The 12,861-nt window shown below is 45.8% G+C and overlaps 1 protein-coding gene across 1 annotated transcript in view; it reads left to right on the forward strand.

Moving 5' to 3' along the window:
- The window catches only part of il16 (interleukin 16), a 43,420-nt gene that overhangs the window by 27,237 nt on the left and 3,322 nt on the right, over positions 1-12,861 (forward strand). The window contains exons 11-18 of the mRNA XM_055660998.1: positions 390-477; positions 1,353-1,658; positions 1,699-1,772; positions 4,591-4,720; positions 5,322-6,717; positions 10,211-10,409; positions 10,636-10,737; positions 12,445-12,691. Of these exons, the coding sequence (XP_055516973.1) occupies positions 390-477; positions 1,353-1,658; positions 1,699-1,772; positions 4,591-4,720; positions 5,322-6,717; positions 10,211-10,409; positions 10,636-10,737; positions 12,445-12,691 (2,542 nt within the window). The remainder of the gene's footprint in view (positions 1-389; positions 478-1,352; positions 1,659-1,698; positions 1,773-4,590; positions 4,721-5,321; positions 6,718-10,210; positions 10,410-10,635; positions 10,738-12,444; positions 12,692-12,861) is intronic.

The following is a 12,861-nucleotide window of genomic DNA, read 5'->3' on the forward strand; positions in this document are numbered from 1 at the left end:
CACCTTGCCCCGTACAACACCTTGCCCCGTACAACACCTTGCCCCGTACAACACCTTGCCCCGTACAACACCTTGCCCCGTACAACACCTTGCTCCGTACAACACCTTGCCCTGTACAACACCTTGCCCCGTACAACACACCTTGCCCCATACAACACCTTGCTCCATACAACACCTTGCCCTGTACACCTTGCTCCATACAACACCTTGCCCCATACAACACTTTGCTTCTCAGCCTTTTTTGGTTATTGTACCTGAATCAATATATTTGTTCCACTGATCACCAGGACTGCTGGTTTTGTTGTGCAGTCTGCAGCTTTAACTGTACACGGTGTGATGTTCAGCACTGGGAAGTGAACACTAACGTTTGACTGGTGTTGTGATTACAGATCTCTGAGCAGCAGTTCAATGATGCAATTCTACAAAGGGTTGAAAATGCTCGGTTTAGTCAAGACGGCTGTCAATGGAATGTACAAGGTAAAGGTTTCTTGTTACCTGAAACTCTCTCCCGACAAATGTTCAGCTCCAGCTTGACATAAACAATAACATTCTGCTAGCTTTTCTAATCACGAGCCGTACCTTGATACTATTTCCTTTAGTTCCTAAACATCTCGAGCAACTCCACCACTGCTCAGTCTTAGACCATAACATATAGGAGCAAAATTAGACCATTTGGCATCGAGCCAACTCCACCATTCAATCATGGCTGATCTATTTTTCCCACTCAACCCCATTCTCCTGCCTTCTCCCTGTGACATTTGACATCTATCAATCTCTACTTTAAAAATACCCCATGTCTTGGCCTCTACAGCCGTCTGTGGCAATGAGTTCCATGGCTACAACGGCCTCTGACTAAATCCTTTAATTTTGAGGTTGTGCCCTCTGGTCCTAGACTCTCCAACTAGTGGAAACATCATCTCCACATTCACTCTATCCTTTCACAATTCGGTAATTTTCAATGAGGTCCCCCCTCATTCTTCTAAACTCCACGAGTCCAGGTCTTCATGGAGTCATGCCTGTCAGCTGACGGGGCACTCCACCATCAAACCCTTATTTTACACTAATCTTATTGATCACCCCATGTTTCTGACAACTAATCCTGTGTGTAATCAGGAAGACATCTGATGAGATTTAGTTTAGTATATTGTCACGTGTACCAGGTTACAGTGGAAAGTCTTTGTTGTTGCCAGTGTAACCAGTTAGCGGAAATACGGTACTTTATTGAAATGGTGCTGTCCACAGTGTACAGGTGCAGGATAAAGAGAATTACATGAATAATGAATGTGAATATGGTCCACATTATTCTGACAGTAGTGGTACATTCATGTTAACACTAAGATCCTTTTTTAAAGGCTCAAAGAAAATCGAACCAAATTGGCACAGAAAGAAAATGTTGGAAAAGTGCGTGGACAGACGTTTGATCAGGAAAGCTCAGAAGCCCATGACCCGCTCCAGCAGTGACAGCAGTTACTTTAACGGCACTGCCACTAACTCCGACAACCCACAGACTGACACACTTGACTTGCCTTCAGACAGTCAGCACCAACCGCTGGGTGGTCTCGACAACAATATTTATCTCATCAAACTCAATGAGAAGCCTGCGTCAGAAATGACCGATAGAAACAATAATGAATCGAAGAAGATTCCCCCCCCCAACCCCCCCTCCACGGACCACGAGCTGCCAGCGTGTCGACCGCTCGCCTCCACGGACCACGAGCTGCCAGCGTGTCGACCGCTCGCCACCACAGACACGTGGGACAGAGGAGTTCCAGGTGAGATACGCTTCAAACAGCTGTAACACTGGCGGCACGGTGGTGCAGCGGGTAGAGCTGCCGCCTCACAGCGCCAGAGACCCGGGTTCCATCCTGACTACGGGTGGTGTCTGTACGGAGTTTGTACGCTCCCCCTGTGACCGCGTGGGTTTTCTCCGGGTGCTCTGGTTTCCTCCCCAAAGATGTACAGGTTTGTAGGTTAATTGACTTTGGTACAAATTGTAAATTGTCCCTGGTGAGTGGGATAGTGCAAATATACGGGGCGATCGCTGAGGTCGGCGTGGACTCGGTGGGCCTGTTACCGCTCTGTATCTCTAAACTAAATAGAACCCAAACATGTTATATCTTGATGACATTGGATCACATAACACGCAAGGACAGTGTTATCCAATCGCATTTCACAGGTAAAATATTTCAACCTAGTTTTACCTCGGCCCTGTATCAGCCATGATCACAGTGAATGGCGGTGCTGGCTCGACGGGCCGAATGGCCTCCTCCTGCACCTATTGTCCATTGTATCCCCGTGGTGTGAGCCTGCAATGTCCTCATCGCACACATCTGCAACCACTGTTTCAGATGGTGCTGAGTGACCAGTGGTGACCAGTGGTGACCAGTAGTGACCAGTGGTGACCAGTGGTGGCCAGTGGTGACCAGCGGTGACCAGTAGTGACCAGAGCACCAGTGAGGAGATGTGGTCCAGTGCGGTTTGTCGTGCTGGTTCAACACAAGCTGAGTGGTTTGCTAAGTTATTGCCAGAGATAGCTGAGCATGAGCTGCTTGCTGTGGGTCAGGATGTCACATGCAGCAAGATCAACATGGATGCCTTGGGATCAGATGTATTTTTATGACCACATGATAGTTGATAATCATCTTTACGTAATCTTTTTAAATCCAGATCATTCAATTTACTGGATGTAATTTCCTTGCTGCTGTGGTGAGGTTTACACACGAGCCTTGATCATCAGCAAAACGCAAAGGGCTGTGTGAACTCAGCAGGTCAGGAATGGACAGATGACACTTTGAGTCTGAAGAAGGGACCCAACCCTAAATATCACCCTCCCTAGATGCTGCCTGACCCACGGAGTTCCTCCGTCCAGCACATTGTGTGTTGCTCAGGCTTCCAGCATCTGCAGTCTCTTGTCTCTCACTGATTAGTCCAGGAACCCATTGTGTTAATTCAGGAACATATATGCACAAGCTCAGTCACACCATCTTAGAGTCAGAGTCATACAGTGTGGATATCGGCCCTTTTGCCCAACTTCCCTATGCCAACCAAAGTGCCCCATCTACACTAGTCTCACCTGCCTGAATTTGGCCCATATCCCTCTAAACCTGTTCCTATCTGTGTACCTGTCTGAATGTTTCTTTAACATTGTGATAGTACCTACCTACATACACGTACTACCCTTTGGGTGCCCTTCAGGTTCCTATAAAATCTTGCCCCCCTTCACCTTAAATCCATGTCCTCTGGTCCTTGATTAACCTACTCTGGGTAAAAGACTCTAACCGATCTTCGAACATTTACAGCAATGCTCTATGTTATTACGAGGAGGGACAGATTTGTGAGCAGAAAAATCAGCTGGGAAGTTGGTTAATGCAGTGTAAGTCAGCCTGGTAGACAGTGTGGAGAGTGGTGGAGATCAGAACTCATCTTCCCCAGCTGTCCAACAAGAGAATGGACAACATTGGATGGAATCCATCCGACACAGACTGGTTAAATGCAAGAAATTCTTGCAAAGATCCAATTCTTTCAATAATAAACGCAAACAAATCAACTGTGAACTAAGGGACCATATAAGCAAAGGATAATAAATCTGTTGGTGTTACCAGATAAGGTACCTGAGTGATCTTCTGCACCAACTAAACATCGCTGCTCAAGTGTGGGGTGTAATAGTGAAACAGAACAGCATCTCAGTGTAAAGGAACAGCAATGTGTGGTTGGCGTTTGTGGGAAATGACTGAAATGAGGAATGATCTTGATATTTGCCAAGTGTGATGCTGGCTTCAGCTGCAAAGCAAAACGTGACAGCTCATCACACTTAGTGTGGCTGGCTGAGTTATTTATTGTAAATACTCATGAATATCAGCAATACCACCACGTGAATATAATGCCACAAAATCTGGTGAGAGACTGATTACTAAGATGCATTATCATTTTTAATGTCCAACACAGCACAATTGAGAAATGCTTAATTATGCATTTTTTAACCTTGGTCTTAATAAAATGACCAGTGTTATAACAATAACCTCTTCCGTAGATGATGGTCGAATCTTTCAGTCATTCAATTGCTAAGGAGAAGAGACAGATATATCATCAACTGGACAGTGCTGGAGTAACTCAGCGGGTCAGGCAGCATCTGTGGAGAACATGGATAGGTGACGTTTCACAGAGTGCTGGAGTAACTCAGCGGGTGCAGCAGCATCTGTGGAGAACATGGATAGGTGACGTTTCACAGAGTGCTGGAGTAACTCAGCGGGTCAGGCAGCATCTGTAGAGAACATGGATAGGTGACGTTTCACAGAGTGCTGGAGTAACTCAGCGGGTCAGGCAGCATCTGTGGAGAACATGGATAGGTTACGTTTCACAGAGTGCTGGAGTAACTCAGCGGGTCAGGCAGCATCTGTGGAGAACATGGATAGGTGAGTCTGAAGAACGACCTCGACCCAAAGCATCACCTATCCATGTTCTCCAGCGTTGCTGCCTGACCCACAGAATTACTCCAGCACTCTGCCCTTGAGTGTAAACCAGCATCTGCAGTTCCTTGTTTCTACACATCAACTGCACCTTTGAAATGATGGCATCCTGTTTGTTTCACAGGAAGTAAGAAAGCTGCCATCACAAGAACACAAAGCTGTTTCCATTCACTCAGACGCTGTCACCCACTTTCCGACTGGAGACCAAAATCAACATTTACCTTTAACCAACTCCTGTCATCTTGAACAAAGAGGTATGTTTCACTTGCAACTGCTAGAGTATTGTACTAGAAGATGCACAGCTAATATTTTTAATGCCTACATTTTAAATGGGTACCTACTAAGGTGAACAAAGTATCCTGCACTTTTGTGAGAATGTGGCAATTGACAGGAAACACAAAAGACCTCAACACATTTCTAACACGCTGACTGCCAGATGATTTTGGTAAAAATAAATAACAAATGGCAGGCCTTCTGCAATTTCCTATTTTGCAAGTTTTGGAGAACACTGTAACTTTCACATTGCTAAGTCTTGCCAAGACCCAGACACTGCATTTAAAAAAATGAGTGAAATATGTAAGAATTTCAAACTGCTTTTTTTGCCTTTTTCAACAGGAAGTGTTTTTCTTGGTCTCCTGAGCGGAAAGGAAGTCATAACTATTTCTTGTGGTTGTCTTTGTGATACTGAATGCAAATACTCTCCCACCCTCCGCCCCTCTCTCCAATGCAAACCTGCGGGAGTCGAGTAAAGGGGGGCTGGTTAAGCATGTCGGTCAGATTTGTTGGGCAAGACCGTTAGCAAATGTGCAAGATTTTCTTTCCGTGCGATATTAATTGGTTGCTTTGCAAATGCAGTGAACAGCCCCGAGTCAGCGCGGAGTTTGCTGAGAAGGCAGACCTGTTTGGATGCGGAACAGGAAACGTGTGTTAGTACATCGGAGGCTACTGAAGACCTACAGCAGTGTCTCATCTCTGGAACGATGGAAGACTACATCAGTAAAGCAGCCAATATTATGCCGTCAGAGTCCCAGGAACTTTCCACTCAGTCACCAGTGCAACTGACTGGAAACCAAGAGGTGATTGCAAGTAAGCATACCAATGGACATTCTGATGTCGAGGCATTCGATGAGAACCCCAACTCAAACACCACTGTTCTCAACGTTGAAGTTAAAATGGAAATGTTGCCTTCATCTGAGGATTCAGAAGGGGTCACGTTCTTGGAAGTTCTAACTGACAGAGTGTCGGATTTAAAGCCAGCAGAACCTTCATCTTGTGAGAAGGAACTTAGCCACTGCAAAATGGAGACTTCGCCAACTGAAAACCTTGCCATGCAGCGGAAAGCAAAGGCCTTTGGAAATGAGAGCAGCAAGAATTGGGCAACTTCAAGGTCCACGAATGACTTGCAGCTGAGGCCAGAGGCTGAAGTGTCCGCAGATAGGAAGCTGGAGGACAGGACCAGTGTGAAGAAGGGACCTCCTGTAGCTCCCAAGCCCATGTGGTCCCAACAAAGTCTGAAAGCATCATCGGGCAGGGTGCAGGCCAACTATGCTGCCAAGGGAAACAAGATTGACAGAGGCTTTGCTTCAACGGGGAAGCTCACTCCACAAGTCAGATCCATAAAAGACAAGATCCATTCTTTTGAAACTTTCTCCAGTTCCGATACCCCAGAGAAAGCAAACAGGAAGAGTGGCCACTCGCTGCCAAGCTGGAGTAATGCCCTGGAACGAACAGTCTCGGCTCCAAGTGGTGAACAAGACTCCAAACTAAGGCAGATATCTCCTGCTACCTCCAAGCAACCTCCAGAGACTGGGAATGTGGAGCCTGTATCCCAGACGCTGGATAACGAGGTGACACAAGAGGCCCATGTTCCCAAGGTCTACTCTGGTCCAAGGAGATGTAACAGTGAAACACCCAGCTCCGTGCCCACTTCACCACAGACTCCATTGCGGATGGTGAAACAAGCTGGGCTGAGAACCCGGAGCTTTCCTCTCGCCGCCAGCTCCACCTATGAATGTTGTGAAGTCAAATTGTTGAGAGACGGACAGCTTTCAGCCAGCAATGACAAGATCTACTCCTTCAGCAACCAGCTGTCTCACGCCCTGATGAAAACCATACGTGCCTATCCCCTCTCACCGCTATCTTTGTGTGGAGGTCCATGGAACCCGCACCCACCCACTCCAACCAAAGAACCTCTGTCCCCAGTGTCCTCGCCAACAGTCAACAACCAGCTGGAGAAAGGCTTCTCTCTCAGGTAGGAGGAGGTGCATTGGTCAATCCTTGGTGTAGAGTGAGAGCTGCAGCAACGACACATCATGAGGGGCAGTGAGATGGCTTACACAGCCAAGACAGACACCAAAAGCTGCAGTAACTCAGCAGGTCAGGCAGCATCTCTGGGGAAAAGGAATAGGTGATGTTTGGGTTCAGAACCCTCCTTCAGACCGATGCGAATCATCACCTATTCCTTTTCTCCAGAGATGTTGCCTGACCCGCTGAGTTACTCCTGCATTTTGTGTCTGTCATCGGTATAACCAGTATCTGCTGTTTCTTCACACACATGATGTTCTACTCTTCTCTGAGACTAATTGGCAAAACACTCCCCATGGACCCCCCCCCCCCCCACCCTCACCCCGGACTTCTCTCTCCCACCCGTCCCCCCCCCCTCCCCCTGGACTCTGCAATCTCTCTGCACATTGCTGCATTGTGAAAGATGTTACAGCTTACTTCTACAAATTGTGTATTGTCAGTAATATAAATTTGCTACTGCATACATTAATACAAAATCATTGCAGGAAGCATTTTTCCCCTTTTACATTTGAAACCGATCTCATTCTCATTATTGGTTCATGTAATCTGTGCTGATATTCTGGCCTAGCATTTGGGAGGTTTGAAAATTATAAAAGAATCATCCTTTAGATTTAATGCAAAATGGAGGCTGTATTTTAGTAGCCTAAAGCAGCAGCTAAACTCCGACACAGGGAGGAAGCATCATTAGAGCAATCTTTACAGACAGACGGGTGAGTTTGCTATTGCACCAAGTGACACCCAATGGCATTCTGTCTGAAGCACAAGGTTGTTGGATTTTCCCTTTATGGTTCATGTTCATAAGTGATAGGAGAAGAATTAGGCCATTCGGCCCATCTATTCCACCATTCAATCATGACTGACCTATCTCCCTCTCAACCCCATTCTCCTGCCTTCTCCCCATAAACCCTGACACCCGTATCATTCCCCGATAAAAGGCAGAGATTACCCCAGTGTCGTTGGCCAACTCGTGTGAAGAAACTTCTCTATTTGGTGCCAATATTTTACTGATCGCTGCCACATACAGGAGTGGTCTTGTCTGCTCTATCGATATGGTTTACATTGTTCACTCACTCCGTCTTTTCCTCTTTTCTTCAACCTACGCAGTTTACCTTTTCCCGGCACATGTAACCTCTCTATTCTGGCATCATCTTTGCACATTGCTGCTTCAAACACAGCGTGTGGAACTACACATGATACTCACATGTTGCTCACACAGTTGACAAATACATCAACATAACAGTTTCAATTCTATCGGCACGGAAATAAAACCGATTTGCTTTCCTTTATTGATTTATTAACTTGTTCTCACTTTTAATCGATTAAACCAGCATCTGCAGTTCTTCCCTCACCACGTCTAATCTGTTCTCTTCCATCCTGTCACCTTTTGGGTTCTTGATTTTCAGATAACATGTGACCTCATTTTACTTGCTAAGATGTTACTAGTTGCTAGTTGCTTTCCGAGAATTATATCTACTATAAATTCAAATTCACACATGCACTGACTACACCGCCCAACACGGACTTCCATCTGTATATATGTATATATGTATGTAGCGCAGCAGAATTTGTGCACCTATTTCCCCCCCCCCCCCCCCCCCCCATCTCCCTTCTGTTTTTTGTTTTTCTGTTTCTTGTTTTTTGTGCTAAATTGTATGTATGCACTGAGTACGAGCAGCTTTCAGTTTCACTGTACATGTATAGTGACAATAAATGGCATATATCTATGAAATGAAGCATTGTCCCTGAATGAACTGTGTAAAATCGTGGCAGATGAGGCTGAGTGAAATTTTGTGGTTAATATCCCACCACAAAGTCTCCAGGAACGCCAATGTGCGACTGCACTTGGTGACACGTTTGCTGTTACTGGTTGAAGGATAAATGGGGAGAGTTAGCGTTGATGCCAAGAAGGGGCTGAGCATGATCTTACACAATGGCAGAGCAGAGCTCCGGCAGCTAATGACCAGTCTATATGTTTAGTTTTTTAGTTTAAAGATTTGATCCACCAAGTCCGCACCGACTAGTGATCCCCACACATTAACACTATCCTACACGCACTGGGAACAATTTACACTTATACCAAGCCTGGAGTGTGAAAGGAAACCAAAGACCTCCGAGAAAACCCACGCGGTCACGGGGAGAACATAAATCCGTACAGACAGCACCCATAATCGGGATTGAACCCGGGTCTCTGGCGCTGTGAGGCAGCAACACTACTGCTGTGTTTCACCGTGCCGCCCATGTCTGCTCTTATTTCTTACATTCTTAAATAACGACTAGAGCATGATCAGAAATCCCTTGCACAATAATCAATGGAGCTGGAGGAACTCAGTGGGTCAGGCAGCATCTGTGAGGGGAAGTGATGGGCCCACTTCCCTCCACAGAATCTGCCTGATCTGTCGAGTTCCTTCAGCTAGTTTATCTTTGTTGAAGATTCCAGCATTTGCAGTGTCTTGTGTCCCCGCTAGAAATCCCTCGCTTTCTCTGACAAGTACAATGGATTCTTTAATACCAAATAGAAAGGATAAATTAGGCCTTATCATTGGGTTCAAAACTTTCCTCTTATTTAAACACCAGAATGTCAACTGGGATGACATGCCCGACTATATCCGACTGACTCATTCGAGAAGTGTCACCATTCAGCCAAAGCTGGCCCAGAGACAAATGGCACTTTCACATCAAACCTTTCCCACATCATTGGCTTACACAATAGGGAGGTCACTGAACTGAAGAGAAACACGTGAATTTAATGAGCTTTGCATACGGATCACTTCCAGGAACAACACTTGCCTTGTGTTACGATTCAGAAAGCTGGCTTAAGGAGTTTATAATGTGAATGATTTTGTTCTCAACATGATTTGGACTTGGACATGTAATATAATATCAATGAGATAGTACTGAGCCACATCAATGGCAACAAGTTATTATTACCTGGAAACTCAAAAATGGATGTCAGAGCTTTTTGTAATATGGTGAATTAATGCTCAAGAAACTGTAATATCAGTAATGTGTGGGAAGGAACTGCAAGATGCAGGTTCAAACCGAAGATAGACACAAAAGGCTGGAGTAACTCAGCGGTCAGGCAGCATCTCTGGAGAAAAGGAATAGGTGACGTTTCGGGCCTGAAGAAGGAGATTTTCCAGTGATGCTGCCTGACCCGCTGAGTTACCCCAGCATTTTGTGTAATAACAGTAAGTTAGTGCAGTGATATGGGTGGGAGTCAGCAATCTGAATAGTTTACAGACAGAAGTGAGAGTCTGCAGCCTAAATGGAAAACCTTTAAGTTGCATTTGTGAGTGAGGCTCGGGAAGTGAGCTAATATCAGGTGATCCTTTTACCTCTTTGCCTTATGAGGTTTTGTTTACCTTGATCTCATGTCACGGGTGCTGTTGTTTTTATGCATCCACAGTTTCATGGGAATAAGAATGTATTTTCTGTTCTAGCCTTGCAGAGTTGAGAGTCTGCACTATTAATTTGGCAGATGAAAATCAGAAGGAAGATGATGAAAAAGAAGCTGGTGGAAAAGAAGGTGCCACCTCGCTTGCCTGTGCCTCTGCACAGTCAGTCATGTCCTTGATTCCTGCACAAGAGCTGGAGGAACTGATAGCAGAAGTGAAGGATCTGGATGAGGAAACATTAAAGGTTAGAACATTAATGCCGCGGCACAAAGCTAACACTGACCACAGCACACGGCAACTTTAAGAATGAATGTTCCAATTATTTCAGCTATAAATCATGATCTGATCTGGAGGTTCCATGTTGAAGGGCTGTACAATTGGTAACAACTTTGAAAAATAATGTTGGTTTGGTCGGGGTGAAAATCTTTGGTAAATAAATGCAGTAAAATCTATTTATCTTCACTTTGCAGCAATTGGATGACATCCATGTTGTGATTCTGCACAAAGAGGAAGGGTCTGGTTTGGGGTTCAGCATCGGTGGAGGTGTGGATCTTGAAAGCAAAGTGACAACAGTGAGTACCGCTAGTGAAGATGTCTTTGTGTGAAGTGAGTATTGTTTATGAGAATCACACGCGGTGAATTATATCCAGGGGTCTTCCATCTGGCATGGACATCCCACTACAGTGACTGACTGTTCAATTCATCTCCACTGGAGAGGTGGGTTACCTCATAGATTGGGTTCCTTACACTGGTCTTCTGATAATATAAAGAACAGCAGATGCTGGATTATTGGAGTTGGGACATTGTTACATTTATACAAGGCTCCTTGAAGCTGCACTTGGGGAATTGTAGTAACAAGGAACTGCAGATGCTGGTTTACCAAAGATAGACACAGAGTGCTGGAGTAACTCAGCGGGTCAGGCAGCATCTGTGGAGAACATGGATAATGTGACGTTTTGGGTCGGGATTCATCATTTATACCCAATTCATTACTCCATTACTCCAGCATTGTGTGTCTATCACTGGTCTGCTGATCGGTAGTAGCTCAGTCCAAGAACCCACCACCACATGTGGAAAAAGTTGCCCATCGGGTTCCTATTAAATCATTCCATTCTTATTTATATCTTCCAGTTCTTGATTCCCCAACTCTGGGGGGGGGGGGGGGGGAAGACTCAAAGCATTCACCCTATCTATTCCCCTCGTGATCTTATATACCTCTATAAGATCATACTGACTCCTGCGCTCCAAGAAATAATCTCCTTGGCTGCCCACGAGGTCAAGTCCTGGCAACATCCTCAAATCTCTGCACCTAATCCAGCTAAATCTCTCCTACAGCAGTGACCAAAACTGAACACAATACTCCAAGAAAGACATAAAATAAAAGAGGCTCGGTGCAGCCTCATCAAGTTTTATACAAATGTAACCATGTCCCAACTCCATTCCCTGACTGATGAAGGCCTGCCTTCACCACCCTATCTATCTGTGATGCCACTATCAGGGAATTGGTGAATTGCAGGTTATTGTAGGTGTTGCAGGAATCATATTCTGTTGTGCTGAAAGCAAAGCAAGAATGTCATTGTCCTATCTGGGACACATGACAATAAACTCTCTTGAATCTTGTATTGTTGGGCAGTGGGCAGGTGCTATAGGCCTGCACGTGAAGGTAGACGCTCCCGCCCCCACCAGTCTCGGGCAGATGGGGCTCGTCAGCCTGGGAAGGCAGTCCATCTAGGAGAGGGAAAACTCTGATTTAAAACCTCCACTGCCTTGTGGCCATATCCAGTCATGGAAAAGGCTCCTGGAGTAAACCTCAAGAGAATCCGGAGTCGGAGCCCCTAAGGCAGTTTGTTGTTGTCTACAACCTCGCTCTGGCAGCTCCTGCAACGGCGCTGGTGCCAAACTGTAACGGCCCTGCTGTTCCTTTGGATCGATCAGCGACGTGGAGAGGGGGGGACGTGCTGCATGGGCAGCAGCCTGTCCTCCATATGACATCGCCCAGGCTTGCATCCGACCAATTAGCATCACCCATGGTCAGTCATGACGGAGGGGGGTCTACTACTAGGTATTGTTGGTGATTTTCTGCAGGTACTTTGAGCAGGAGACTCAAGTTGAATGTGGTCCTTTAGGGTCAACAGTTAAGATCATATAGTAGTGGCTAATGATAAAGCCACAAGCTTGGTGTGCTTGTGGAAAGTTTATACACTGGAATAGATGATATGGAGAAGCAGGAGCCAGTATTCAGAGGAACATTAATCATCATTTACTTTCCTCCACAACAGGTTCACAGGGTGTTTCCAAGTGGACTGGCCGCCCAGGAAGGAACAATTGAGAAAGGGGATGAGATTTTGTCGATCAATGGGCAGTCATTGAAAGGCACGACTCACTCTGATGCTCTGGCCATCCTGCGCCAAGCACGGCTGCCAGAGCAAGCAGTAGTGGTGGTTCACAAGGTCAAGGAAAGTGAAGGCAAGCACAGCACAGCAGCAGCAACAACATGCTCTTCAGCTGAGAACTCTGCAACTTCAGGTAGAGACCATTTAATGAACTGTTCCTTTGCAAACAAACATGAATGTACAGCTCGCCCTGGATTAGTAATACCACTGATTTTGTTTTTAACCATGCTGTTTAGGCAATGGGACTGTGATAGACACAAAATGCTGGAGTAACTCAGCGGGACAGGCAGCATCTCTGGAGAG

The sequence above is a fragment of the Leucoraja erinacea genome, chromosome 33 (genome assembly GCF_028641065.1).
Source record: "Leucoraja erinacea ecotype New England chromosome 33, Leri_hhj_1, whole genome shotgun sequence".
In the NCBI taxonomy this organism is placed as follows: domain Eukaryota; kingdom Metazoa; phylum Chordata; class Chondrichthyes; order Rajiformes; family Rajidae; genus Leucoraja; species Leucoraja erinaceus.